The 26760-nt window shown below is 53.7% G+C and overlaps 1 protein-coding gene and 1 long non-coding RNA gene across 3 annotated transcripts in view; one reads left to right on the top strand and one right to left on the bottom strand.

The window, feature by feature from the left end:
• Nucleotides 1–108: 108 nt before the first annotated feature.
• rai14 (retinoic acid induced 14) lies at nucleotides 109–17630 on the top strand. 2 transcript variants are annotated; one of them, XM_057018706.1, is made up of 21 exons: nucleotides 110–380; nucleotides 1422–1496; nucleotides 9007–9137; nucleotides 10211–10299; nucleotides 10380–10444; nucleotides 10639–10696; nucleotides 10796–10866; nucleotides 12700–12806; nucleotides 12876–13045; nucleotides 13314–13339; nucleotides 13581–13667; nucleotides 13965–14048; nucleotides 14191–14301; nucleotides 14636–14737; nucleotides 14823–15470; nucleotides 15532–15995; nucleotides 16063–16231; nucleotides 16307–16474; nucleotides 16546–16704; nucleotides 16776–16841; nucleotides 16932–17630. In XM_057018706.1, the coding sequence occupies exons 2-21, from the start codon at nucleotides 1461–1463 to the stop codon at nucleotides 17016–17018; spliced, it is 2898 nt and encodes a 965-aa protein (XP_056874686.1). In that variant the 5' UTR covers nucleotides 110–380; nucleotides 1422–1460; the 3' UTR covers nucleotides 17019–17630. The 2 variants fall into 2 exon arrangements, with proteins under 2 accessions (XP_056874688.1, XP_056874686.1); XM_057018708.1 differs by lacking the exon at nucleotides 13581–13667 and having other exon boundaries at nucleotides 109–380.
• LOC130517092 (uncharacterized) overlaps nucleotides 17377–26760 on the bottom strand; it is a 35022-nt gene continuing 25638 nt past the window's right edge. The window contains exons 2-4 of the long non-coding RNA XR_008947637.1: nucleotides 24606–24784; nucleotides 22664–22778; nucleotides 17377–18151 (exon numbers count right to left, since the gene is read on the bottom strand). This is a non-coding gene — a long non-coding RNA (uncharacterized LOC130517092). The remainder of the gene's footprint in view (nucleotides 18152–22663; nucleotides 22779–24605; nucleotides 24785–26760) is intronic.

Raw genomic sequence — 26760 nt, 5'->3', positions numbered from 1 at the left:
TATGCGGAGGTTTGATGGATAATTCAGGTTTTTAAAAACGACCCATTTTATCCCTTTTTTGCAGCGGGAGTGATGAATTATGGGAAATACCCCTTTACCAGAGCTCGCGCGGGGCAACAATGGAGGAGCAGAGGAGGGCTCGCGGCGGGCGGTCACGGGAGCGTGGGCCAGTGACGTCACTCCCCTAACCGGGCAGCAGCCTTTTGAGTCGCGAGGAGAGGCGAGCAGGAGCGCGTGAGCAACTTTTAAGGAACGCGGGCCGAATCGGGCCAGAGTGTCCGGGAGAACGGCCGCGCTGCTTCCTCCCTCCGCCCGGTGACGCGTCCGCTTCTCGGGGTCTTTTTCGTGTCCGGCTCCCGCCGCGGCCAGCACCAACCCGGGTAAGTGGTCTCACTAACCCGCCCTGACTGACGGCTCCCCGGTCGTTCGTCAAGAGAACCGCGCGACCGTCTCAATGTTTGCGGTTAATTAGGACCGCAAAGTGGTTCGGAAGCGCCGCGCTTTCGGTTCTAAGAGCTCGGCAAACACGCTCAATAAGTCCTCGGCAAACTCGTGTGTTTGGGCTGCTGCTGGAAGTTGGAGGCTGCGACCAGAAGCTCCGTGCAGGAACCTTCGGAATCATTAACCTGCCCTCGCCGGTGAAGTTGCACACATTTCTGCATAAAGGGCTGCAAACACGCCTCCCGGGGTGCCACAAATGTGCAGCAAAATCCTCGTTTTTTCCAGCGGTGTGTCCTTTCGTGGGAGCTGGACCGCTGCTGTCCTTAATGGGCCAATCAAAACCCGCCTAACGCGGCTTCATCTCGCCTCAAAAATGCGTTTTATCCCCGCAAAAGCGTCTCATAAACGGGTGCAGTTTTCAGAAACTAAAGCAGAACCTCGCTCCCAGTCACTGTTGCCATGCGGCCCAGTGTTCCGAGGTGGAAACGAGCACCTGGCGCCGTTAATAACACTGGAGGGATGAGTTTAACACACTGACTCGGTCTGGAATGCTCACCAAGATATTTTTAGAGTTAATAATTGGCGAGGTCGTTTCAGGCAAGACGGTGAGCAAACTGCTGGAGGGAGTTTATGGAACAGAAACATCAGCCCCGATCCCCAGAGTCTTCCCCCAGGAATCCACCCAACAGGTCGGACTTCAGCAACAGGTTCCAGTTAGAACCTTAGAACCTTCGGACAAATGTTGCTATCAGAGCGCTAATTAGCAGCTCTGCTGCAGGTTTGTTGCGGCTTGTGAGGCTCATTAGAGCCGTCAGCATGTTCCTGCCTGCAGAAGCTCGATTTATGATGTTGTGTTTGGACCCCTGCTGCCCCCCGGACATTTACGACCCCGAAACCATCGCGGGGCGCATTTGGGTCCGTCGCTTGTTTCCAGAAACGCTGAAATACAAGCAAACTTTTAAAAGCTCCTGTTTTCCCAGGTTCGAGGGAGCGGAGGGCTGCATGGACCGGACCCCATCATGAAGAGCCTGAAAGCCAAGTTCAGAAAGACCGACGTGAGTATCGCGGCTCCACCGCGTGTCTGAGTCAGCGTCTGCACATGCACGCTCGCCGCTGCGCCAGATGATTAATGGCAGGCTCTAACAACCTCGTGGGGGTCAGCGGCGTCGCTCTGGGGGGGGTCAGCGGCGTCGCTCTGGGGGGGGTCAGCGGCGTCGCTCTGGGGGGGGTCAGCGGCGGCCCACGCAGCTCCTTCATCTACTGGAGGAGACGGCAGCAAAGAATTTTCATGTTGGCTCGTCTGCGAGGAAGCTAATGTCGCCTCCCCCTGATGGGAATCGATTAATCCTGACATAAACACGCATATCTGCGTGGGGGGGGGGGATTATCCCCGTCCTGCTGAGTCTGAATCAGTGGTTAGGGAGGGGTGTCTGCATGTTGGTTAATTCGGCTGTTGACACAGGAAGTGAGGCGTCTCCGCTGCGTCTGACTCAGCTGTTGTCACGGTGAGCACGAGGACGCGGCCAAACCCGAGACGGGAAAAATCTGGAGGGTTTGTGGATGAATAGGACAAGTTTTATGGAGTACTGGGGGGGGGGGGGGGGAGTAGAGTCCTTCTGTCCTTGGGAGGGGCACTTCAGTTGGAGTACGTCCTGCTGGGGGCTGCAGTGGAAGGTCCCAAATGCCTGTGGCTCCACGGGGAGGGGGGGGGTATCCTGGTCCAGATGAGGGGTCGGGATAAAAAGGTTCCTCGGCCTGTGAGGGAAAACTAAACCAGCCTTCCGTCATGTTTGGAAGCGAGCGTCCTCTGTTAGAAAGTAGCCGGTCGTGGGCGGCGTTGGAGATAAAAAGGAAGAGCGGCGGATGAGAATGTTGCCTGGAAACGCCGCTGAACCCGTCTGCAGCCATGCGTGCACACACTCGCTGTCACACTCGGACACACAATGCAACTGTGAGAAGTCCAGGTTTTTGACCACCAGTACCTGGTTCTGGGCCACCAACTGGACCTGAAAGTTGTGGTTTAAGACCTTTATAACCGACCCCTCAAGTAGAAACTCTTTATTGTTGTTGGTTCATGCAACAGCCTCAGTGTGTGGATGTATTTTCTTTCATTTAACCCGTTTGTGGACGTTTCCCAACAAAATGCAGTAAATTAGTCAGAACTTTGGCTCTGAACCACCAGTGCTGCCCTGTCTGGGGAGGACGGCGGCTCCAGGGCACCTCTGCAGCGCCATTATCGCCCTGTTTTGGTCTCGTTTATCGAGTGTTTGCATCTGCGGGTGATTTATGGATTCCTCTTCGCCATGTTGTGATTCCAGCGTGATGGATTGTTGGACGGGAGTTTATCGAAGAAAGGTGATTAAACTCCACCGTCCTGATTGTTTTATATGAAAACGGCGTCTGGCAGAGCAGGACGGCGCCGTTCCAATGCTTTTTATAGAAACGAAGGTTATAGAAAAGGGGGGACGAGGGTCTATTTTAGCTCATTTGTGTCAGTGAAACAGGAATGTTTCCTCCCCAAAAGCAGCCATTCATTTTAAAAAAAGAAACAGATGTCGGAGCCAATGTAAATAGCTGGTGCGGCGTCCAGAGGACGCGCGGGGCAGGATTAGCGCCTTCCTCCGTCTTCGTTGTTTCAGCTCATCTTCTCTTTCTCTCATCATCTATCTTGTGGGGGCGGGAAGAGCTGCGGGCCAGTTGGCTCCAGCAGACGTGCGTGAGCCCACTGGCAAACGTGCGCATATTTACTGCAATATTTCAATGGATTCCGACAGGAAGCGGCTGCGCGGAGTGTGTGAGGAAGGTGCGTCGCAGCGTTTTTACGCCCTTGATGGGAAACGGGGGATCTTGTTCTAACGGGGGCAGCGTGGCTGCGTCACGGTCTCCTGTTAAGTTCCGAGTGTTGCTCCGTCGGGCCTCGTGAGCCGGTTCTGTCGCTGTGCGAGGTCATCGTGGACTGGAGGAATTCCTGAGCGTCCTGACATATTCACATATCCCGGAGCAGACTGTGTGTCTGCCTTTAAGTGTTGTTTGTGTTCTCTTTGTCCACCTGAACGTGTTCCAAATGTATCACTGGAATTTTGGGATTCATTTGTGGACAATTTTGGCTAAACATCCTGTGTGTGTGTGTGTGTGTATGTGTGTGTGTGTGTGCGCGTGCAAATGCCGGTGTTTAGGACCAGCAGACGGTGTAATCTGGTTTCTGGGAATTGGTTTGGCTAACGGCCTCCAGACTTTGAGGTACGCTGCTTCATATTTGAACCATCAACTGTCAAATACGCGGGATTTGTGGTTTCCGTGGCAACTCCACGGTTACTAATCGTCCAGAGCGTTGGCAGAGCATCGCCGACGGGCCGGCCAATCGTCCGTAGCGGGACGTTATGTAACCGCCCAGAAGATGGTGCAGGGAGCAGAAAGACTTACCTTTGAACATTCATGTTGCTGCTTCTTTGGGGGTTTTATTGCTCCCAAATCCACAGTTGATGAACCTGGAGTTCTGTTCTCTCTCTTTCGGCTGGATCGTGTGCAGAGCTGTCAGATTTGCCCCCCCCCCCGCAGGTGCACCACCATGTCAGAGATAAGAAAATCCTGGAGAGGTTGAATCTGCTCTGGGGAGGTCAGAAAGAGGGGATGGCAGTGCCTGTATCCGGGATATTTGACTTTCATTGGGGAACAATGGAAGGAAGCAGTGACGCATCATCCATCTTTCATGCCGGGGGGGTCAAAGCAGTCCTGCTGTATCTGGTGGGCTCGGTTGCTCGTACTTCCTGACATCGCCTCACCTTTTATTTCAGTCTTCTGTGAAGTTTGAAGGTCTCTGCTTTCCAAACCCGTCCCACCGTGTCCTCCTGTCCACATTCTCCCTCATTGTGGGTTTTTTTTATACTCTCGCCGCTTCAGAAAAGTGGGCAGTAATTACTCGGAGAAATTTTAATGAAGTCTCGTAGCGAGTGCCGACCTTCCCCCCCAGAGACCACATTAAGGACTCCGCCCCCGCTGTTTTGGACAGACCTGCTCCAAATGAGACGGTTTGCTCTGACTTCCTGACTCCGCTGGGCCAGATCACATGACATCGCCGGCCTACTCACACAGGTAGTCTATAGGATTGTATATGTTCTGTGTCCATTCTGATTAAACCCCGAATCAGCCCTTCAAACCCCCTAAACCCCGTCCCCCGTCTGCTAGACTAATCAGGATTACCAGAAGCTTCACACACTTTCACATCATGTCTGCACACACACACACACACACACACACACACACCCCTGCGTCCACCCAGTCTCTGTCTAATTGATGCTGGGATTATCTGGTCTCCACGCAGCTGCTGCTTCATAACTCCAGTTCAACCGAGCTCAACACTTCACACGCCGTTTAAAAAAAAAACAAAAAAAAACTCGCCGGTTCTGACGTAGAAAGCGGGGGAAGGAGGATCTCATCACGAGTTATGCGATGCGACCGCTGTGTTAACTGGAGCGGCGCGGCCAAGCGGATCACATGAGAACGTTTTGAAGTGACGCTTTGTGCGGCGGACCAAGCGTCGGCGGTCCCCCGCTGCCGACGTCGGGGGCAGGAAGTGTCAGACGGAGTTTGAAAGACGTGTAGAAGAACTGGGTTACAGGGTCCTGGTTCGGTTCTGTCCGAAGTAGAGCCGGGAGTGACGGGAAAGCCTCGTTATCTGAGACGAGGGTCCGGTTTTAGCCTCACGGGTCTTTGAGGATCAAAGTTCTGGTTGCAGTTTATCGCAGGTTTTGAAACAAGCTGTGACCTCAGGAGTTCCTCCGGCGCCGGCCTGTAATCATCTCTGGAGCATGACACGGCCCGGTTGGAAATAGGTTCTCGAGGCTTCTCCACCGCGTCATGCGGTTGTCACGCCGCTCACTTGGCTGGACGGGGAACGCCATCATCATCCGACCGCCGCTGGCTGCTTTGATGATCGGAGGCTTTGATGACGATTGTTTTTGCTGTGTTTTAAAAAAAAATTCCGTTTTTCTCTTCTTGTTCACCAAAGTGGACAACACGATATTTTGTGGGTAATGCTCAGAAGAAAATGTTTTAAACATGATCCAATTAAAACAGGAAGTGCCCCCGGGCGTTCTTTAGCCTTATCTGTCTGCATACAGCCTCCGCAAACAGCAGGAAAAGCCTTGGAAATTCAGAATACTGCAGCTCTGGAGTGGATGCTGTGCGTGCATGTGTTTGCATGCTCATTTAAGGGCAGACGTGCACGTGTTCACATGTGCTCGTGGGCCTCTCGGGATCACGGGAGCGAGTTAAACACTGAAACACTCGGAGAAAAGCAGAATAAACCAGAGGAGAAAACGGAACAATAGCAAGAGAGCCTGCTGAGAAGGGGGCGGGGCCTGCTGAGGAGGGGGTGGGGTCTGCTGAGAGGGGGCGGGGCCTGACTCGTCCTCCTCTGACCCCGGTTTGGTCCACGTTGGTTGTTTTGTTTGGCTCATTCGGAACTGCTGGGACGATCTTCACTCACCAAAATGTGAAATATGAGACGCCGTCTTTGACCACCCATCGATCTCATCAGTGGTTCGGAGGGTGGTTCGGGGTCCTCCGTCTGTGTAGCGTGTTTCTGTCTGTACAACCAATGAGGGGACCCCGGGGGCTTGGCTGAAACGTGCACGTTGGTGGCTATAAATGATTGCTCGGGATGGCCTCGGGCGTGCTGAAACTGCTCCGGCCTGCTCCAACTATCCCTTCACAGCTCATGAGCAGCCCCTCCATCTTAATGACTGTTTCCAACTGTGTATTTATAGGGCGGGAACGTGCATCTCCGAGCCGAGCAAGTGTTGCATGGGGGCTTTTGAAATGGATGGTTTGTTGCAGTGAAGTATTGGTTGGTTCCTGTAGCCCGTATAAAAGCACCAACTGTCAGGGAAGCCTGACGGCGAGCGGCTGTCGGCGGCTCCAGGTACACGAGGCCTCGTGCAAGTAGTGAAACGAGGGGAAAATTCCCATGATGTCAACTGATTTGAGTCAAGACGGCAGTTTTGTGAAATGTGAGGCAACATCTTTCATTATCAGAGCGACCATCTGGTCTTTGTTTAGTGTGTGTGTGTGTGTGTGTGTGTGTGTGTGTGTGTGTGTGTGTGTGTGTGTGTGTGTGTGTGTGTGTGTGTTTTAAGGCTGCTAAGCGGTTTCAGCTGCAGCCTTGCAGAAAGGATGCATTGTTTGAGGACCTCGGAGCATCTGCTTTGTTCCAGATAAGAGGTTTGAAGTTAATAGCTGCTCCGATCAAAGGACAGAGATGTTGTTGGTGCATCAGTCTTTGATCTACCCCCCCCCCCAACATTTATTTATTCACTCTCCAGAACTTCCTGGCTGCTCCATCGTCCTCTCCCATCCAGCTCAGGCACTTTAGTTCTGTTCTCTTTAACGTGACCGGATGATCTCATCCCCGACTCACCCTTTTTTACCCTTTTTTACCCTTTAATGCCCCTTTGCTGTTCCACTGTTCTCGTTTTCTGAACATTTAATTGGAATTGCAGCCTCGTTGGAGTGTTTGCATGCAACCGGCCTGAAATCTGCCCTTTCTCCTCTTCAGGAGACGCTTGTTTTCCAACAGCCTCAGGACGGTCCTGGTGGGTCCACCAGACACTTCCTGTTGAGCCGACCCTGACGCTCGTCCCCATCGGGTTACGTTTCCATGCAGTTTCTGGATATCTAACGATTCCTGTTCTGCCTTTTACAACCTCTCCAATCTAAATTTCCTGGCTCGCTGAGCCCGTTTGGGGTTTACAGAGTCCACCAATGCAAGTTCATCAGCCAATAAATGAGCCCAAGGGCCTCCTGCTGTGTTGCTAATCAGTTCCGGACTAATGCAGTCCTGAATTAGTTTTATAAGCTTTTACCACCATTTCATGTGGGCCTGAAACATTGGAATTAAAAAAAAAAAAAGGGTCACGTCACGTTTGCTACTTTAAGAGCGGAAGGAATTAAAATTAGGAGCAAAATCTTCACACCTCCTCCAGTTCATCAGCCTTCTCTCCTCATTTACCCAGTTTTTTTGTTGCCCTTCGCCACCCCTGGTTCTGGACAAACAGGAAGCTCTCAGTGTGTCTTAATAAGTGTCTAAAGCCAGAGAGGGAACAGCCACTACCAACCACACCCTTATCCCTCTGTAAACACGCTTATCTGGGCAGGAGGAGGAGGAGGAGGAGGAGGAAGGGTCTGAAAGAGGCTGAGTTGTGGTGGAAATGCATCTGAAACCAGGTCCAGACGGGACGCTTTCACTTCCCGGTGGCACCACTCATTCAGATGTGGCTAGAGGAAGGACATTTATGGTTCTGGCTCTGCAACATGAGAACCTTTGATGGCTGGGTTGGTTCCGAGCCTCCTGGTGATCCGGCTGCCAGCGGGATTATCTGCTCTGCTCTGCCACGACATTATCTGTGCTTGTGGCTGAAACTGGAGCAGTTTTCCGCTCTGCTGGAATCTGTCCACCAAGCTCTCGGTGTCGTGATGGTTCCCCCACAGCTTTACGCACATTTGCTCCGTCCCAGACGGTTTTCATCGTCCTGCAGCTCGGACGACGTTTCGGGATTTAAACGGAGAGTTGTGTGATCGTCAGCTCTCCCCTCTGAGTCGCGGCGCTCCGTGATTCCTGCTCCTCCCTTCCTGGAACAGAAGAGCTGCTGAATTACAGATCAGCCTCTTTGAAGATGGGGAAATGGGGGCAGTGGGAACGGTGGCGCCCCCCCCCCCCCCCCCCCACCTCGTGTTTATTCCACTTCTGCGGTCCCAAGTGGGGAACTATTTTGATGCTCGGTTTCCCTCAAATTCCCCCACATCCCAAACACGCCCCCTCGGCCACGTCTCCAGGTAACGTGACCGTCTTTGCAGCAGTTCCGAACGTCTCTTTGCTCCGGGAATATTGGGAATCCTCCTTCACGTGTCCGCCAGCGGCACGATAAAAGTGCCTGAGAAATTTCTCACCCTGCAACGAGCTCCCAAATTCCATCACACCTCGCTGCTTTGAAGCCGAGATCAAAGGCTTGAATCGGTGATTCCCAGCCAATCGGCCGCTCCTTTTTTAAAGGTTTATATCTTTGACCTGGTCTATATGAATAATCCCACAGGTCTGGTTACCGTCGACCTTCAGAGTGTTTTTAGGGATCGTTTTCCACCAGCTGTGCAAAACTTAGTGCTGTGAGTGCAGCTGGGCTTTAGCCACGGTGGCTATTTGTGTGGCTACGTTGCTCTTTATAAAAATAGGGTCCCCGTTGCCCCCCCCAGGTATTTGCCCCACTATCACGTGTAGGTCACTGGGTTATCTGCTCACATTCAATACTCTGCTGTGCTGACATGAACACGTGGCTCCGTTATTGCTGAATACAGCGGCGGACCGGAGGTGAACGGGTTCAGCTCTCCTCCTCACAGCGCTGCTGGATTAGCACGTTTCAAAGTTCACGTCAGTTGGAAATTCCAAGATCTTTTAATTGCTGTAATAAGAAATAACAAAATAACTCCGCAAACTGCATCAGTTCTCCTTAACGCTCCCAGTTTTGAGATGATTTGCTTTATTGTCTCTTGCTTCTCTCTCTCCTGTCAAAGGTCAACGAGTGGAACAAGAACGATGAGCGCCTGCTCGCTGCCGTGGAGCACGGCGAGGCGGAGAAGGTGGCCTCGCTTCTCTCCAAGAAGGGCGCCAGCGCCGTGAAGCTGGACAACGATGGCAAATCGGCGTGAGTACTCGCTGCTGACGCTGAACGCCCGACCCGGGTGGAACGGGACGTCCCGGGCGTGCTGCAGGATGGACGCCGCTCCGACTGTTGGCCCAATTTATCAAAGCCTGACAGAACAAATCTGCAAGTTTGAATCTTTAATGAAAACAGCAGCGAGTCCCAGAGCAGAGCCTGGTGTGGGGGGGTGCAGAGCTCCAAAGGCACAACCACAAATCCAACCTAATTCCACAGTTCTCTCCTCCTCAGTTAAACCTCTTTTCACCCCCAACTGTGCTGAACAAGTAAATTGATTATTGAATGTCTCTTGTTCTGGTGCGTTTCAGCTGTTCTCACTGTTGGGTGTCCAGGCAGCATTAAATCTGCATCGCGCTTTTAAAAAATGAATGGCCAGAGCTAAAAATACGGCCGTTTTCCTTCTCCCGACATTTCCAACCGTTTATCCAGCCTCCCTGGCATCCAGGCCGCCGATAACGGCTCCGTGATAATATTTGACCTCTTTATTTTCCCTGGAACGCGCCACCCGCCCACATCGCCGTCTGAAGCAGCTCGCGCAAAAACACGGGAACCAAATCCAACGCGCACATTCTCGCGTGCTGAAACGCACAGGCAGGAATTCGTGTCCCGGCAGGAGCGCCGGTCCTTGACCTTTTCCTCAGCGTGTGTCTGGAACACAGACCTGCGGGGAGTGTAGAGCTGTGCAGCTTTTCAGGGTGCAGAGGAGGAGTCTCCAGTATCTATGGTGATAAAACCTAATGGAAAGGCATGTGGGCAGTCAGTGGGTGTGTGTGTGTGTGTGTCCTATATACGTGCTCCCACGATCACACCCGGTGGGGGAGGGGAAGCTCTGGTTTTGAGTTCTACTTGCAGAGGTGGAACAACTGCACACGAAACAACAACCAAAGCTTCACCTTAAAGGGGAAAACTGTTCCATAAAGCAGGAAATGAGTCAAAGATGGAAGAAAAGCCACTTAATATATCACGTTATCATCACTCCTGTAATTTGGGGTGATTTACACTGTAAAACAGCCCTTTTTGTGTTGTTGGAACAAATATCTTGTGTTTTCTGTGCCCAGCCTTCACGTGGCAGCAGCGCGTGGTCAGACCGACTGCCTGTCCGTCCTGCTCGCCCACGGGGTCGACCTGTCGATCACCGACGCTGCAGGTACAGCGGCGTCCACATTCTGCTAATCTGGCGAATGTTGAAGTCCTGCTTGCTTCACGTGGTCTCTAATGCTTCTGCAGGTTTTAATCCTTTACATCTCGCTGCCAAAAACGACCACATCGAGTGCTGCAGGAAGCTCATTCAGGTACGGGGACCGGTTCAAACGTCTGCCGCCGTAAGTGGGCGGAGCCAATTGTCTGGAACGTCACTTTGTTCTTTTGTGGGTGACGGATTTATTGATCCTAAGCCTTCATAATGGCACACAAGGATTCTACAATCCCTCACTACTGTCACGTCATAACGTTGAAGCATTTGCCGTGTTTCCTGTTTGACCTTCAGAGTAAAAGTCCTGTGGACGCTACGGACGCCTCGGGGAGAACCGCCCTCCACCACGCCGGTAAGCATCTGCCAGATTAGCCACTTTAAATTTCCCCACAAGGAATTCCAGCTTTCTCTGGACCTGCGTGTCTCTCATTGTCCGATTGTGTTCACTCAGCCGCTGGTGGGAACGTGCACATCGTCCAGCTCCTGTGTGAACTCAAGAGCCCCGTCGACCTGAAAGACGCGGTACGTGGTTTCCTGCTGGTGCAGCCGGGTTTTGATTGATATGACACCGAGTGTGTGTACGTGTGAATGTGTCTGTGGGAACCGGGGCCGCAGACGTGTGGTCACCTTGGCTACAAGGCGCCGCGCCTGTGGTTCTTCTACCCAGCTGCGGTGTGTGTGTGTGTGATGTTGATATTTGTGTATGAAGTGCCAGGTTTAACTCGCCACAGCTGGACTGGACACAGTCCCCAGTCTCTAAGGCTGTGGTGTGTTGTGGCTTCACACACCAGGTACAATACTGGTTTCATGTCTATGGTAAATGACTCACTTCTGCCCTTAAGGCTGGTTACAATTCCTCCCCGCTCGCCCGTTTTTAGGGTTAAACTCATAATCGTCTGCAAATGTGCACGTGTGCGACCGGTCTGCTTTCCGTGTCTGCGTGGACCAGTCATCTGGAACTTATTGGCGCTAACGTTTGGAGCGGAACATGCCAGCTTGTTAGCCTCGAGCCGTAGCGGATATTTATACGTGATCTTTATTGCAGTTAAACAAATACAGAAAGAAATGAGAGGACGTCTGCAGGGGCCTGCAAAGAATTGCATCAAAGTGTGTTTATAGAAAATCAAGTACTGTGTATGTCGGTTTCAGAGGCACTTGGTGTGTGTGTGTGTGTGTGTGTGTGTACATCTCAACCTGGACCGAGATTTCAAGTCAATTGTGAGGAAAGTTGATCTTTGTGGGACTGGATTTTGTGCTTTTTGGGAAATAAATGTGGCCTCGGTGACTTAAGCCAAGCTGTGGCCTAAAGGACTGCAGTTCCCATGATTCCAGAGTGCCAGAGACACCTGGTGGGCGGAGCCTGATCCTCTATCACTGGATATGTCATTGAATGCATCGCATGGCTCTTTTCTCCAGAGGCACATTAACTTCATATGGTTTTTAAAGTCTCGTTGGATATGAACAGAAAAGTCCAGAGTGTGTTGGTGTTTGACACGACTCACAGTAGCTCTGGCGTCCACCTGTCCTCTGGTGGACTTTTTAATCCTGCTTCTGTCTCTTCCTGGAGAGACCGTGGAGCAGAGCAGACGGGGCTGCTCAAGTCGTTAACGGGGCTCTGAGGAAGCCGCAGCATAGTTGTGTTCTCTGGCGCGTGGAAACGGTCTTGTAATATAAAACACAAATCTGCGCTGACACTCCTTACCGGTCCCTGACCTCCTCCTCCTTGGACGCAGTCCTGGATTTTTATACCTCTGTCAGCAGCACTCATGGCTACAGGCTGTACGTCTTGGGGGTTTGTCTGGCCCCGTTCTCGTGAACACGATATCTCGGGAACACCTTAAAGGAATTTAGAGTTTGGCAGCGAGGTCCGGAGCCAGGAATAAACTGCGTGGAGGTCAAAGGTCACGGGGAAAGAATGTGGTCAAGTGAAAGATTAAAAGATTGAAGTGTTTTTTTCCCCTCTGAATCTTTGAATCATGGTCATTAGATTAGCCGATGCAGAGCGTCAGGTGGTTCCACCGTGAGAAGAGGCTCCAACCGTCCCGGGAGACGGGGTCGAGTCGCGATCCAGCCCGTCAGATGTTTGTTTGAGCTGTGTGACGCATGTTCGGGGGGGTCGTGTTGGACGTCAGCGGCTGGGCTCCGTCGGCCTGAACGCTCGCTCCTGTAAATATTCAGGGATTTCCTCTCAATCATGTCGGCAGGAGGACGACCCGCGGCGCCCCCGCTCCCTTCTCACCGAGACTTTTCTCACCGCACGCTCGCGACATCTCGGCCCACATAAACACGTCACTCAGGATGAGTAGTGGACGGAGGAGTTGGCCCACCGCTAACATCTGTGGACGTCTGTTTCAGGACGGCCTCGCGCCCCTGCTGTGCGCGGCGAAACACGGCCACGCCGACGCGTGCGCCGCTCTGCTGGACTACGACGCCGACGTCAACGCTCCCGATAACGTCGGCAGGTACCAGCAGTCGGGTTGTTCGCCTCAATAGCGACTCTTCGGATGCCGACGTGTGTTTTTGTGGCGCAGGACGGCGTTGATGTTGGCCTGCGAGTCCAACGCCGCGGCCGCCGTGGAAGTCTTGGTCCAGCGGGGAGCCGATCTGTCGGCGTTAGACTCACAAGGCCACGATGTCGGACACTTCGCCAAGCTGTCGGGCAGCCCGGAGATTAAAAACGCCCTGAACAGACTCATCTTAGGTGAGACTGGTGACATCTAGTGGTGCAGGTGGCGACTGCAGCCCTCTCAATCTATGCAGGAATACGTCAGCTAAGACCATCCAACTTTAAAGATTCTAGACTGACATTCACAGCTCTTTTATTCCGATATGTCCATAATTACATGGTCTGATACACATGTATGCAAAATAACTCAATACTGCCATCTAGAGTACGCCTTAAGTAAAATCCAGTCATATTGTGTTAGATTCCTTAATCAAATTATTCTCTTCTGTTCTATTTTTGACAGATCCAAAGTCTCCCAGAAGTCCTCAGGTAAGACCCCCAACTCGGACGCGCCGAAACCGACAAAGAAAAATCGAATGTAGCTTAATGGTTGACCTTAACCTGATTTATTTATTCTGATTTGCCCATCCAGAGGAATTAATTCTGTAGATTTGTTTTACAACAGTCTCTTTATTCAAAAACAATTCTCGTTATAGTCTTCAGATTCTCTTACTAACCAGCACTGACACCCACCTCTTTTTTTTCCCTGTTGCATTTGTTGACTCCTCAGCATGATCAGGTAGCTAAGCTAAGTGATGAGCGGATCACAACTCCCAAAAAAAGAAAAGCACCTCCGCCTCCTATTAGCCCACAGCAGGTAAACGCATGTCTCGGTCTGCTTCCTTAGTCCACCACTCCTGACTTTAATGCATGGTGATGTCATGTCCGCCCCCTCTGTCTTAAAGAGAATTCTTCTGTCACCGTTTTTAATCATTAGTGCCCAAATGGTAGCAAACCTCTTAAATTAGCCAACGGTGTCATTTTAGTGCATCAGTTTAGCATCATTTTCTGATCCGATTGGACAGCAGGTGGGTTTCAAATAAACATGTGTAGGTAAATTAGGACGGACTGAGGTGTCCTGAGGCTAAACTGCACTAACGGGATCTTTCCTCAGAGCTCTGGACCTGCTTCTCCTTCAGTTGTCTCCACGACCCCCTCGTCCAGCAAAAATGACACCCCCAAATTCTTCAACTACAAGGTACCAGAACAAGCCGGAGCTTCTGAGCAACGTTCTAAACAACAGGAGTTTCAGAAAGCATTCCCCAGGCTGACCTTCCTTCCACCTTCCCTCATCTGTCTCCTCTCCCCTCCCCCATTGCCGTCACTCCCCCATGTCAAAGGATGACGAGGTCGGAGGAGCCGAGCTGAGAGGGGAGGTCGAGCAGAGGGACGTGCTGCTGGAGGTGAGCGACGACCCGCGGACGGCGAGTCTTCCCCAGCCGGAGCTGAAGGTGAGAGCAGCCGACGCGCTTCAAGTTGTTGAGACTTTGAACTGGGAGAAAGTGGAGACGGAGGCCGATGCTATTGAGGAGAGTTTAATGAGCTGAAGCCAACCCCGCGGTGTGTTCAACGGTGGGAGCCACTTCGTCACTTTGTTGTTGCTTTTAACGCCGAGAAAAACACTTTGGAGCAACGTTTGTGCTGCGATCTGACACCCTGGGCATTCCTGAAGGAGGTCCTACCTAATCTTTAAACCTGTCTCAACTCGCTCAGCGTCTCCAGCAGGTCGATGGTGGCCCTTAACGCGGCGCTGCGTGTGTGTGTGTGTGTGTGTGTCGTCCACAGGTCGAGCACGGTCTGTCGGCATCGGCGGCTCTGGTTTCTGCTCTGCAAGCCAAGATCACAGCACTGACTCTGGAGAACCAGCAGCTCTGCGACAAACTGAAGGTACGAAAGAGGAAAATAAGCAGCCGGCCGGGCCTTCGTGGTTCGGCTGAAACTCACCGACTCGTTTGCTGCTGTCGCCTCGCAGAAGCACCCGACGGGTAACGAGGACCCGAGAGAGAGCAGCCGCCCCAACAGCATGACGTCCAACGCCTCCTTTCACTCCACGCAAGATGAATTCGACGTCTGCGCCGGCGACAAAGACGACGCTTCCGACAGGCGCGAGGGAGGAGGCGGCAAGGAGGAGGTCCGGCTGCTGAGGCAGGCGCTGGAGAGCGTCCAGTTGAAACTGCTGGAGACCCGGAAGGAGAACCGCTCGCTCCAGTCGCAGCTCAAACCGGAGCGGGACGAGTACGAGAGGGTGAGGGAGAAAGGACGAGAGGAGGAGCTGATGGAGAGCCTGGCGGAGCTGCAGGCCAAGCTGACAGACACCCAGGAGCGATACCATCAGGCGGTGGAGGAGGTGGAGGAGCTGAGGGGGCAGGTGGGAAGGGAAGGTGGAGAAAGGACGGAGAACCAGGACGTCCAGAGGCTGGAGCAGGAAGTCGGACAGCTGAAGGCCCAGCTCGTCCGTTCGGGTTCTGAGCAAGAGGAGGCGGCCCGGCGAATGAGAGACCTGGAGGAAGCGCTGGGGAGGGCGGAGGAAGAGCGGCGGCGTGTGGTGGAGGAGAAGCAGAAGGAGGCGGAGATTGAGGAGCTGTACAAGGAGGCGCAAGAGGAGATCAAGATGCTTCAGGTTGGTGTTTGGATGTGAGGGCTGACCAATGCTCGTCTGACCTGATCCATCTGTCCTGCAGGAGGCTCTGAGGGGGACGGTCCCCGTGGACGCAGCAGCAAGAGACTTCGAGGACATGAAGGCGGAGCTCAATGAGGTCATTTCCGGGCTGCAGCGCCGCCTGCTGGAACTGTCGCACTCCTACAGCGAGACCAAGAGTGAGCTCAGCGTGGCTCAGAAGCAGCTGGTCGAGGCTCCGCCTCCCCCCTCGGAGGAGGAGGAGCGGGTTCAGGAGCTGCAGGACGAGGCGGAGCAGCTGAGGAGGCTGCTGGCAGAGGCAGAGAAGAAGAACGTGGACGCCCGGGCGGAGATCCTGCTGCTGAAGCAGGAGGCGGAGTCTCAGGCGCAGAGTACGGTGGCCCTTTCTGACCACATGCAGGTGATGTCATCGCTGGGAAACGCCATCAAAGAGCTGGAGAGCCAGACGGAGAAGCTGAAGGAGGAGCTACAGCAGAAGACGCTACAGGTGGAGGCACTGCAGGACAGGTGAGGGACACGGAAGGCACGGTTGGAGGTTTTACTCCAGCCTGATGTTGTGTGTTCTCGTCCCCAGACTGGCCGCGGCGAGCGACGTCCGTCCAGCCGATACGGTCTCGCGCTCGGAACACGAAAGCGTGCGAGAGCAACTGGAGGCCGAGGTGAGCCGGCTGACGCAGCTCCTCCAGGGGGCCCTCAGGAAGCAGGACGAGATGGCTCTGGAGGCTGCTGAGGCCTGGCAGAAGGTGAGTGGACAGGAGGTCCCAAGATGTCCACAGGGGGACAAAAGCTTCTCATGCGCTCCCTCCTCTTCGCACCAGGCGCGGGAGAGCGGCGCCGAGCGGGAAGCCCTCCAGGAGCTGGCGACGTCCAGGGAGGAGGAGAACCAGACGCTGAGCTCCAGGTTGGCCGAGGCCCAGGATGGCGTGAGCCAGCTGAAGCAGCTGGTGGAGAACCACGTCGCCTCGGAGCGGGAGAAGAACAAGAGGGTGAGGACCGTCGCCACGGCGGCGCCAGACATCAAAGGAGGAACCCACAATCCACACGTTTGTGCCTGCAGATCGATGATCTTTCGCGGGAGGTGGGGAAGCTGAAGGACGCCTTAAACAGCCTGTCGCAGCTGTCCTACTCCTCTGGGTCTCCGTCCAAGAGGCAGCAGCAGAGCCAGCAGCTGGACACCATGCAGCAGCAGATCAAACAGCTCCAGTACCAGCTCACTGTAAGACCTGGACCACTCGCCGTCCCTGCACAGTGTCCTGGAGTTAAACCTGCATTTACTGTCCTGCACAGGAGACCAAGAAGCAGCATCATGAGATCATCTCTGTCTACAGGATGCATCTGCTCTACGCTGTCCAGGTAGGGAGGGGGGGGGGGGTCTAGGGAGACAGAGAGGGGAGCGAGGGGACGGAGGACCTACTGTTCACTGGTGCCTCCTCGTGTCTGCAGGGTCAGATGGATGAAGATGTGCAGAAAGCCTTGAAGCAGATTCTGATGATGTGCAAGATGTCGGCTCCGCCCAAGGACGCCTGCTGAAGCTCCGCCCACCGGGTCCACTTGCCAAATCTACAATGAAAACGTGCACTTGAATCAACCCTCCGTCGACTTTCTGGTCCAACATTTTCGCCACTTTTGGCTGCACTTGTACAAAAACGCTTGCTTTTGTTTCCTGCTAGCAGAACCTCTTCTAGGAACGATTTAAAACCTGTTTTTACCGCCTTGTTAACCGAGTTGCCTTTCACAATATTTGATGGCCGTTTTTGTAAACGCGATTGGCTATAAAATAGAGAAAAACTGACAGTCTACAAAATGTCTCCACAGTTTAGATTTTGTCTGATTTCCTTCCTTCGTACTTGAGAAGCAGAAAACGTGATTCCAGCCTCCTCCTCTTGGATTTATTTATTTCATCTACTTGAAGCCTATAGTGGTTCTGTTGGTACCGACTCACCCTCGTCCCCTCCTGACCCGTCAGTCCTGCTCGTGGAGCCTCCAGAGTCTGAAACAAAATCCATGAATTCACTGCTCCCTCAGACTGACCCCCCCCCACCACCACATAAATGTTCTAAATAAGGGAAATAATTTTGTATTGTTGAACAAATGCACAGTTCTTGTCTCTGCCAATGTTATTAAATTTTCCAGATACTGTAACGCGTCTGTCGTTAATCCCTTTTTCAAGCAACATTTGGTTAAATGACAGTTTTAGATTTGACATTTAAAAATCCCTTTAAATCGAACCTGTACTGACCCCAAACGGCCGCCAGATGGCAGCATTGGACAACAGTTACACAACTAAATTAAGTGAGAAGACCAGACATGAATTCAGTGATTTGTGTGATTTCAGCTCAATTGGGCCGATTTGTATATTTATTTGGTGCATTATTTTGTCTGCACTGATTTAACTAATCAAACAAACTGCATCCTAGAAGTCACGTCAGCCTGAATCTGGTCACTTACCTGCTCCAACTGGTGGCAAAACTGCTGCCTTCCTGCGCTGGCATCTGTTCTACCCGCCGGCCAAACACACAAACTTCCTGTCAATCCCGCTTTCCCACGCGTTCTGCCCTCACGTCGGGGGTGGGGGCCGCAGAGATCTGGAGCTGCGATCTTAATCCAGTCAGGGTCCGGATTCATCAAGGATTCCCGGCTGCAAACTCTTAAACCTCCGGAGTCTGCGGACGTGAGGAGAAACAGTTTCAGTAAACTGGAACATTCAGGTTGATCTTATTTGACCAAGTTGTCCAAACATGGAACTTTTCTACAGGCACTCGAGCTCATTCAGCCAAAACTCCACGTTACCGTTTCCAGTTAGTTTAGTTCTCAGTTTTTGCCACTTGTATAAACAATGTTCCATCCTTCACGTCTCAAAATTAGCAAAATTCTTCGTCCCGTTTAGATGCGGCACATTTGTATTGGAAGCTCGGGGGACCCACAGCTGAGCCCTGCGGAGCCCCAGAATTTGGCCTGGGGGGTGGGGGGACTCATAGCAACACGTCAACGCTCACGAAACGAAGACAAAAGCTCTGGGTGAGACTGGCGCAGCGGGGACGAGGACGCTCCGGACCCTCCTCCGACGGCGCTGAGGCAGCCGTAAGCTTCGTTAGCATGGCGGGCTCCCGCCAGATACGACCGTGTGCTATCGTGCAAGGGGCGGCGTTGCCGCGGCGACGGGGCCGCCGAGCGTTCTGGGTTCGTGTCACGCAGGCCGGCCTTGAAACAGGACCCGAGGAGCGGAGCGCCGGACAGACTCACGCAGCTTAATTGCTGCAAGATGTAACCTCGCCTGCAGCCGCCCGGGCCCACGAGCACGCTCGCGCGCTTCCCTGCACATAAAAGCAGCGCCGCCACGCGCACGTTTAAAGAGAAACAAACAAACACACAAACAAACAACGACGCCACCGCCGGACTCTGCCCCCCCCCCGGCGCTTGCCGTCCGAGTTCTGAGAAACGAGGGTTTAATTTGGCCACGACGCTGCACTTTGATGGAGATTCGCAAACATATAATTCAAGTTGTGCTAATTTACGTTCCTCCGGGCCTCCGAACCAACGGAACGGAACGACATTCCCGTTTTAGGGAGAAACAGCAGGCAGGTCCAGGGAACCACCGAGTTGAGCTCCCCGGGTCGGCGGGGCGCCGTTACAGTACAATAGCGTCTATCTGCTTTCGGAGACGACCTCCGCGCGCCGCATGCGTCGCCCCACGTCCACGGGAGTTCTGGCTGCAGATCCGGAACCCCGGAGATGTTTATTCCTGCATCTGATTTGGGCCAGAACCATCGCGGCGCTGCTGTCTGGAGGTGGGGCTGCAGCCGCGCTTTGATCAGCACTTCTGCATGATGGCAGCTCACAAATATGTTAATGGCGACGTCAACCCGCCCGTGTCCCCGGGCCCCCGCGCTCGCAAACCCAACCGTGGAAGACGGGACGGTGCTGCGACATTCCTACTGGGAGCTCTGGGCGGGAAACCACTAACGGGGACAGACCGGGGGGGGGGGGGGTCCACACACCTTCAAACGGCGTCTACCTGGGCGATGAAACGACCTCGAGTCGGGTTTAATCAGCGAGCTGCGCCGCCGCTCTCGGGCCCTCTCCTTCGCTGCGGCCTCCCCACATCAGGTTCTGATGAGCCTAACTGGAAACACGTGCACACTGGCTCCCCCTCCCGCGACAGATGGGACAATATCACGTTATTAAAGACAGAGAACGAGCAAAGGTGGAGCTGTGGGTGGAGCCCAGCCAGACCCCCAACGAGCTGCCTTCAACAGGAGGAAACCCGGAGCAGGACCGTTCAGGGAGGGACAAACAAGGGCCCACGTCCTGAGCAGGACCGTTCAGGGAGGACGCTGCATTCAAGGACCGGAAACGGCATTCACGCCGAGTCAGAGCAGCAGAAAAGCACCGTGCACGTCTTTAATGTGCGTGCGCCACGTATGGGGGGGGGGGGGGTCGAGTTCACAACCAAGTGACAAAGAATTTACAGGCTGGTTTTAAGGACCTGAGGACTTCAGAGCGCATGTGACAGATTGTGTGAGAGAAAGAGGAGGGAGGCCTGACACTTGTCTAGGAGTGCCTTATTAAAAAGGTGAGAAGTGAGTGCGGCGTCTGGCGGGGGGGGGGCGTTCGCTCTTAAAAGAGGACTTCAAAGCCAGCCTGGTGTCGGGGCTGAAGGGGGACGAGAGTGAGAAAACTTCAAGAGTTTGTTGGAGGGGGGAGAAAAGACACTGAGCGACGCAGGAGGCTGACGGGAGAGCCGGGACGGGAAGAGCCGGGACAAGAAGAGCCGGGACGGGAAGAGCCGGGACAAGAAGAGCCGGGACGGAAGAGCCGGGACGGGAAGAGCCGGGACGGGAAGAGCGGGACGAGAAGAGCCGGGACGGGAAGAGCCGGGACGGGAAGAGCCGGGACGGGAAGAGCCGGGACGAGAAGAGCCGGGACGGGAAGAGCCGGGACGGGAAGATCCGGAACAGGCGCAGCGCTGCGACGAGCCGCTCCGACAGCATCCGGCAGCCTCCCGTTACAGGCAGAGACGGGCGAAACGAGGGAAAACGTTCACTCTTCGACGTGAATGATGAAGGAAAACGTGGTGCGTTCGGAGCCCTCGCGCTCCCCGACCTCCCAATTGACGTTAGCCTAACGTAGCATAGCTGATTGGAGATCATGGGCGTTAATTAGACCCTCGCAGGCAGCTGGGCAGCAGATGGAGCCTCTCAGACTAAACACTGCAGAGGAGCGCAGACGCGTCCACCTGGATCTGCTGGTGGGTCAACACCTCGACAACAACCGCTCCGGTTCCTGGTTCTGGCCCCGTCTGCCGCTCAAACAGAAATACCAAACCGGGTCTTCGGGATGCAGCTCAGGACATTAGCAACAATAACCCGGGCTCCAACCGCTGATTAAACCCTCTTGATTTTGGACTTGAAGGAAATCTCCACATGCTTCGGGATGGATGGAATTCCGCAGTTGCATTTGTCATCATCAGGGCTTTCCCGTCTGTCGGCAAGTGTCCGCGCTGATGAAGACGGGAACCTCAACGACCGCTGGACCCCACAAGGCTGCTCCGGTCCAGACGCCTCTGGCAAACAGGCCCAGCTCTGAATCACTTTGACGTTTCTGTGCGCCGTCAAACTGGATTTTGGCAGAGCTTTGTTCTCAGGCTTTCATCATCAAATGGAGACATCTCGCCCATAAAACTCCGACGGCTACCTTCGTTTTTCCCGCAGAAGTGTGAGTTGGCCGCTCGGATGTGACATTAAACTGTTTCGCTCAATTAAAAGGAACATATGAGACAGGAAACACTCAGGATCTTAATCGCAGCGAAGGTCTGGTTCGTGTTATTTCATCTCAAGTGCTTCACTCTGGCTGTTCTCAGCAACACACACACACACACACACACACACTAATGTTCAGTTTTACTGTAACAGTGGGGGCCGTACTACAATAACATTACTCTCTTTCTGTCCTGCAGTCGAAATAAATGAGCATCTCTGTTGAACATTTAGTCAGCTGATCCCCCGGTATCGCTTTGAGACGTAAGATCAAAGACACCAAAGCAGCGTCCCCTCGGGACCAGTTTGGCCGCGCGGTTCTGATCGGTTCATATCGGACTCTCAGTGAAGGACTGCGGCGCGACGACTCCAGTCCCACCACGAGAGAGGAGAGACGGCTGCCGATGAAGGTGCAAGGCATTGGGGGCGTGGCTACAGCAGAGAGGGGGCGTGGCTACATCAGAAGGGCTGCGTGAGTGTGTTTATAATGCGTCTCCGAGGTGACAGCTAACCCCCCCCCGCCTCTCCGAGACAAGCGCACCTCGACTTTATCTCAGACCGTTGTGACATCATTTCTTTGTAGAAATATCGCAGACCCCCCCCCCCCCCAGCTGAGAGCTCAGCTTATCTCGTCCATATTTAACCGTCAACGATGCTAAAATGTGCCGTCTCTGGCTCCGAGTTAGCTTGTTGTGTTGCTGTAAATCACAACGTTCACATGGAAGCAGCCAATTTTATAGCATCCAAGTCTTTTATATCCGCCCCCCCACGACGCTCGGCCTGAAGAGGCTCCCCCCGATTTCACGGCGCGGCCGGCCCAGGTTTGATGTGCAGACGGACGTATATAACAGCGGACGTATTGACAGATTTACCTCTTCGCGGATCACTTCATCAGCCGGGTTCACACATGGGAATGCTGGGATCTGGAGTTCTGCCGTGGTCAGGATGCAACTCTGACGGCGCGGGATCGACGCAAGGCGACGAATATTCCGCCTCCGCGGCCAACGCAAGATCCCGGCCGGAGTGCAGCCGAAAAACGTCAGTTTGGGATTTTTATAGGTAAAAATGTGAATTGAAACATAAAATATGCAGCAAGCTGAGACCAGCGGGATGTGGGTCAAAGCCCCCCCACTGAGCTGGAGGCCCCGTGACCACAGCGCCGTAGCTCAAACGGGCCGGACCAAAGCGCCCCGCCATCGTCAATCAGATATTCTTCACCGCAGGACAGACACCCCCACTGACCCCTGATCGGCTGGCTGGAGCCCAGGACGCGTAAACACACCCGGATTTTAAAAAACAGGAATATTTCTGACCGAAAATTGGAAACAGGCTCGTAAAGGACGGCGACCTTTCACCGATTACAACCTCTCCCGCAGATCTGAGCAGAAAAAGGTGTAAATAATCACGGCTGGTTTGTACCTGCAGCTCCGGCGGCGCAGGCGGGCCCCAGCAGGATTCTGTCATCTGTCTCCACCCGTCTGAAGCGCTCCAAAGTGATGAAATAAACATCCATCTGACGCCGTCCTCCGTCAGCCTGTTCACAATCAGCACACATGGTTAGCGTAAAAATGATTAACGCACATTGACGCCGCCTGTCGCACCCTCGAACCTCCGACTGCTCGAGGCCCTCGAGGCCCTCGAGGTTCTGGCGGGTTTTCTGGCCCAGCAAAGGTTTTCTGGCCCGCCTCGTTTTTCTCCAAAACAGATTTTCAGGTCGTGTCAGAGTCCGTTTAGTGGGGGGGGAAACAAAAACCGTGTTGATTTTTGACGTTTCCTGCCGTAAAATGCGTCATTTAGTTTGGTTTTTCCAGAACAATCTGCTAGAATTGAGTGTTTGTCCTCTGTTGACACGGGCCAGGCGGCTTCATCGGGACCCATCGTGTCCACGCGTCCCGAAGGAGCCTCACTCGCGTCCCGAAGGAGCCTCACTCGCGTCCCGAAGGAGCCTCACTCGCGTCCCGAAGGAGCCTCACTCGTGTCCAACGTTCGTTGTGTTTGTGATGTCGGATTATTCCTGAACGTCTCGGAGCGGACGCTTCAGTAAACCGAGCTGGAAGTCGCCTCCAGCTTTGACCGATTTGTGCTCCGACTCGTCCAAAAACAGCTCGTTCCTCCGCTCCGGCCCGCCGACGCTGTGAGGGATCGGCTCCATTTGCAGACGTTTACGGCCCAAAGCAAAACACAGGCAATCAAATACGTGTGGGTTTATTCTGCGACGGACGGACTTCCTGGTACACGTGAGACGCTTCGGCGGCCCGAACAGTCAGAAGCAATGAAAAGGACGGAAGCGACAAGTGGCGTCCACCAGGGGCGGCGGCGGCAGGTGGTTAATGCGTCTCTGGCGAGATGTTTAATTTGGTCGGCTGCTCAGCTGTTTCGGCCCGTCAGACGGAACTCAGACACTCGTTTGTCCGTCAGTGGAATTCAGTGAGACATTCCGGGCTTTAATCATCTGCTCGCATTCAAACTGAGGACCTCTGAGGGAACAACCCCCGGAAAACCTCCGTCGTGTTCCAGGAAATCTGCTGGGAGAAACGCGTGTTTGTCCAAACCCTCAAATGCCGGAATAATACCGAGGGAGCAACACGAGGCTGGAGCCAGCTATTATATCGGGATAATCAGGAAAGGCGGCGCTGCGTTCGGGGTAATCGGACATTTGCACGTTCGAGCTCGTCTGCATTCGTGGTCGGTGGGATGAAAACAGCACCAGGGGCTGGTGGGAAATAAAAAACAGATACTCAGATGGCTGGAAAGAATAATTAAATAATCTCGTGAGGATGCTGAAGGCTGCTAGAAACCGCCGCGACGTGCTCCGACAAAGGTCGCGACCTTCGCCGCTGCGATGGAGGCACCTGGATTCAGTCCCAACCGAAAAACAAGTTCCCAGGAGTGTCAGTGAAGGCAGCGCGGTGCGTTCACTGGCCCCGCTGGACCGGTCTCTGGACGTGTCAGGCGATCTAATGACAGACCTGCTTAAACCTCTAAACCCGAAGGATCCGGCTATTCCGATCTCGCTCCGAGGGATCCGCGGCGCACCTGCGACACAGACGAGCGCTTAGCCGCATCAAAGCCTTCTCGTCTCTGGGCCGCGTGTCTAGACAGAACTTTTCATGGGGCTTTCAGCCGGACTATTGTCTACCTGTGTGCGGAGGCACGGCTGGACGGCTCCACCACATCACAGGGCTTTGTCTCACCGGGCCGCCTTTCAACTTCCTTCGCCCTCTTTTCCACGGTTACATGTTTGGGGGGGGGGGGAGGGACCATCTTTACATGTGCGGAACAAAGCGTCGGGTCTTCTGCGAGCTGAAGGTGTGCAACAGGTCGGACGGGGGAGGGGTTCTGGTCCACGTTAACCCGATACCTGAAAGGAGATGCCGAGGACGCGCAGCAGGCGGGTGTCTGGTTCCAGCCGTGGCCGGGCCGGGCGCGTTAGCCTGGTTCCGGTCGGTAACTTTAGGAAGGCTGACGGAACCGCCCACGGGTCTAACCTGACCCGTGTTCAGAGGCCGGAGAACCCAGTCCTGTAAACCCGTGTTCAAGCTGAGGAAAGAAAAAAAGAAAAAGGTTTTTACAGACGTTACAAACATCTGTTTCCCGCCGTCAGTTGCCGTGACCGAGGTGCCCCGCCTCCTAATGAACCAGCGTTTGATTGGTTCTGGCACCGGTCCCATCCGTAATGATGAGCGCTGATTGGCCGCAGGCCCGCTCGCCTTTCAACCTCCCGCCTGGCGAAATAAACAAGAAAGCCACGCGAATCATCAAAGACATCCGTCTTATCCCTCCTCCCGCTCGCGCCGCACACCTTTATTTAGTCTCCCTGGACGACGCGCACGTCTGGGCAGCGCCCGTTTATTCTGCTTGTCAAACTCAATTACGACGGAGCAAAAACGCCAGTTTTCACGGCAGTTAAATGCAGCGGATCGTTGGCGGGACGGAGCAAACGGCAGATTTAACGACAGAAGGACGACATCTTTTTCCCGCCTCCGCAGAAACGAGCGCCGGCGGCGAGAGTCCACGTCGAAGACTTTGAAGCTTTCAGTCGCGTTTCTGTAAAAGCGTCTCAACGTGTGAGCAATCAGCGGGCGAAGCGGGTTCGAGTGGTGACAATATTAAAAGGCCGGAGACAGAAAACAAGGTGAATCCACATCTGCGCTTTTTATTTATGCCTTTAAAGTCCAGCTGGAATCAAAACCACATTCGGGGCCTTGTTATCGTGTCCATATGTTCCGTTTTCAAAAAATAAATCTACTGGAAAACATCAGGACTGATAAACATGCAACATCTCGGCCGACACGTCTCGATCCCACGTTCCGGATTTACCGCCGTCAGGTCTTGTCGACGGGTGGAGGCGGAGTCAAAATTCCAACCTTCTGAAATGTGGCGCAGCGTCGCGTTTGTTGATAAGATTTCTGCCGTTTAGCTGGTAAAAAGGTGGACAGAAGTGTCCGTAATCATTAATTTATCCTTCCGCTGGCTTTCTCTGAAACTAGAACTCAGCCACCTGTTGCATTATTCACCCAGTGCTCCCAGTTCCTCCATGAATATTTCAGGAAAGGCCGTGGAGCCACAGGAGACGGGATGAAGGACTGGACGCGGCTACGTTAACAAGGTCGTTAAAGTATCAACCCAAACAAAATATTCCCATTATAATAACTAGCGGGAATATTTTCCAGGATCAGAGAAAAGGAGCCACAAATAGAATATCTGATGATGAAAACATTCCGACCGCAGTCGAGTCACCGGGTTCGTTCCTCGGCTCTGCCGGTAATTTAGCGGCCGACGTTATTTGTAACCAAACGTACGAGGGGAGTTCACATTCCAGTGTCACTGATGTTTAATGTTCCTGCTTTTAGGGTCCTCGCCTGCGATTACTGACATCATTAAATTGTGGAAGCTAACGCGGCGCTAGCAGGCGGAGCGGCCGCCGCTGCGCCGGACGGGCCGTCAAAACTTTAGGTTCAGAATGTAAACTGGCGAGGCGGAACCAGGCGGAAACCGGCGGAACCCGGTGACTTCCCGGGGCGTCCAATGTCTCCGGCTGGAAGAATTCAGAGTTCAAACCCGGAGCGTCCGCCGCTACACAGACGCTCCCGCGTTGTTCGACGCCAGGGTCAGACGTGCTCGCCAGACCCAGGGTCGGTGTGTGATATGGAACTACAGCAGATTTGATTATACAGCCTAATTACCTCCATCATGACTTCAGGCTGAGTCACATTTCACTGTTCCCTCTCAGTTTCATTTGTGTTTGAAGAAGAACAGAAGCTTCGTCACACTCTTTCCATCTGTAACGAGAGTCTAATCCGCTGACCTTCAGGTGCTTTTATTCGGAGCGCCGTCTATTTTCAAGTATTCCCTGAGGAGACGCTCCGGCCAATAACAATCAGCATCGGCAGCTGAGGCCAAAAATAGGAGAAATGCGTGCGCTCGGAACGTTGCGTGATTCAGGCTCCGAGAGCGTTCCGTGTCGGGAACCAGGTCCGACTTTACCGATTCCCCTCACGACGTTCGAGATGGTG

This window comes from Takifugu flavidus, chromosome 20 (assembly GCF_003711565.1).
Source record: "Takifugu flavidus isolate HTHZ2018 chromosome 20, ASM371156v2, whole genome shotgun sequence".
NCBI classification, from domain to species: domain Eukaryota; kingdom Metazoa; phylum Chordata; class Actinopteri; order Tetraodontiformes; family Tetraodontidae; genus Takifugu; species Takifugu flavidus.
This window is presented reverse-complemented; position numbering and strand designations above follow the sequence as displayed.

Bases quoted from the DNA above. Each gene is read 5' to 3' on its own strand.
- rai14 (XM_057018706.1), top strand. From the start codon at position 1,461: ATGAAGAGCCTGAAAGCCAAGTTCAGAAAGACCGAC. The intron at 10,697-10,795 runs GTAAGCATCTGC...GTGTTCACTCAG, and splicing joins AACCGCCCTCCACCACGCCG to CCGCTGGTGGGAACGTGCAC. The intron at 15,471-15,531 runs GTTGGTGTTTGG...TCTGTCCTGCAG, and splicing joins AGGAGATCAAGATGCTTCAG to GAGGCTCTGAGGGGGACGGT.